General features: G+C 33.4%; 1 protein-coding gene across 2 annotated transcripts in view; it reads left to right on the forward strand.

The window, feature by feature from the left end:
* Nucleotides 1–1,026: 1,026 nt before the first annotated feature.
* The window catches only part of LOC104893763 (nifU-like protein 4, mitochondrial), an 11,380-nt gene continuing 10,188 nt past the window's right edge, over nucleotides 1,027–2,218 (forward strand). Inside the window, exons 1-2 of one of the 2 annotated variants that reach the window (XM_010679901.4) lie at nucleotides 1,027–1,504; nucleotides 1,739–1,900. In XM_010679901.4, the coding sequence (XP_010678203.1) occupies nucleotides 1,294–1,504; nucleotides 1,739–1,900 (373 nt within the window). In that variant the 5' untranslated portion in view covers nucleotides 1,027–1,293. The remainder of the gene's footprint in view (nucleotides 1,505–1,738; nucleotides 1,901–2,218) is intronic. The other variant, XM_048644604.2, reaches the window with a different exon arrangement.

A 2,218-nucleotide genomic window follows, 5' to 3' on the forward strand; every position in this document is an offset into this window, starting at 1 on the left:
ATCTTTTACCTGATTTTAATGAGACTATTATTTATAGTGTTCGGAATTTGAGAGCTACCATTTGATGTCACCTAGAATAGGCGCAACTGATTGGCTAGGCAATCATGTCGTGACATGTGGCATGCAATGATTAAGGGATGAATATTAGCCAATCATATGTAGCTGTTTTTTTTTGGGAGTTGGCTTTGATTATTCTTTCAGGCTAAAAGTGAGCCTTTATCTTTTAAGGAGTAAAAACACTCTAAAAAAATGCCAAGCTTTCCTCCCTTTTTTGGGACACGTGGACGAATCTGATTGGTCCACGTGTCTCTTTTGCTAGCCCTTTATTTTTAGGTTACCACAATTCCCTTTCTCCTTCTTTATCTTCCTCTCCCTCTTTCTTTTCTCCATCTTCATCTTCAACATTAGGTGCATCTTTATACCTAAAGTGAATCTTTTGAATCAATTTCCTCCTTTTTTTCCTTCAATCTTTATGAAATTGTTGTCAAATTGATCAATTGCTAGTTTCTTTTATTGTTTCTTGTATATTGCACAAAAAAATGCCGACGACATCATTAATACTGTATGCATTGGTATATTTTCGGGAATAAATCAAGTAACTTACCTCGTATTTAAGTTTATGCGAGCAAAATCATCGTCCGTTGACTATCAAATTCAATTTTAGTCAATTAATCTCTTATAATTTAAAATTATGTAAGTATGAAAGGAGGGAAGAAAAGTTTTTCTTTAGAAATACTTCCCCCATTTCCAAATAAGTGCAACATTTGCATACTATTTACAGTTTAAACTTTAATTAGCTTTGGTGATTTACATTTTAGGAAAAACATAGTCATGTGAGATCTTATAAGATTCGTCTGAATGTGAATTTTTTTAATATCAACTTTTTATAATTTTTACTTGTTGATAATTGAAGATATTAATGGTTAAAATAATACATTGAAGTGTTGCACTTATTTAGAAACAGAGAAAGTAGTTTTTTTTCTTTAAAAGAGAATATGAAGATAAGGACGACCTTCAGTAGGGTGGTGCTATGCTTTGTAACTCCTTTAATTTTCTCATTATCTACCCATTTTCTACTCATGTCTCATGGTGTTCAGAAATTTAGAATCACTATTTTATTGACATCATCGTCAACATTCCCTTTTGCCGCCAAACACAAGAGAGTCGATAAAAACAATCCAACTTCGATCTCTTCATTCATCATACTCTCTAACATTTAACCTCCAAACTCAAACCTTTTCATTCTTCAACCTCAATTTACTCTCTGAAAAAACGTCGAATTGAAGATTTAAAATGAGAGGTTTTAGGAAGCTTAGGTTAGCTCATCAAGCTTTCATGGCCGTAAATTCAAATCCGTTAAGCAATCGATACATAAATTTTCGATCATTATTCACATCTTCATCACCATTTCCGTTCAAATTTCATGCTTTCGATTACTCATACTCTCCCAATTTTGCTTCATCTCTTCATTATATGAGTTTGAAGCCACGGGCGCCATTTCAAGGTTTCTATCTCTCTCTTCCAATTGGTTGTTTCTTTTGTTTAAGTTTTTGATTGGTGAATGCTAATGCGATATTAATCAAAGTTTACACGAAAATGAAAGAAACCCTAGTTTTGAAATTGTAATGTTGACTAGTTTTGGTTTTTGTTGTTCACTGTTGTCATATATCTATGCTTGCTGTAATGATTAGTGCATATTGATGCGCGTATGAATATGTTAACCTTAATTAGTGAACAGGGCAAAGGAGGATGATGTTTATTCAAACGCAGCCGACGCCGAATCCTGCATCCCTAATGTTCTATCCGGGCAAGCCGGTTATGGAAATTGGGAGTTCGGATTTTCCAAATGCTCGCACTGCTATGAATTCTCCTCTAGCAAGATCAATTTTTGGAATTGATGGTATGTCTTTAGATATCTGTAACATTGCTTTTACTTACTTTTTGTCATATTCTAGGAAAATTTGTTAGCAATCACCTTTTAATATATACTTCAAATACTCCGTATTTGCTAACATCATGGGTATGACCATGTAATCTTGGTACTCTTGGAGTCCGAATCTCAAGTGGTGAAAATTAGGAGCACGGTTCACCCACTAAATTTGTTCCATTTTCAATGAGCAAATTTTTTTTTTTTGGGGACAAAATATGTTCTATTTTCCGTAAATATTGTTCAATTTTTGAAATGTTCTATTTCAACAAATGTTCGTTTTAGGCTTAT

Source organism: Beta vulgaris, chromosome 5 (genome assembly GCF_026745355.1).
Source record: "Beta vulgaris subsp. vulgaris cultivar EL10 chromosome 5, EL10.2, whole genome shotgun sequence".
In the NCBI taxonomy this organism is placed as follows: Eukaryota; Viridiplantae; Streptophyta; class Magnoliopsida; order Caryophyllales; family Amaranthaceae; genus Beta; species Beta vulgaris.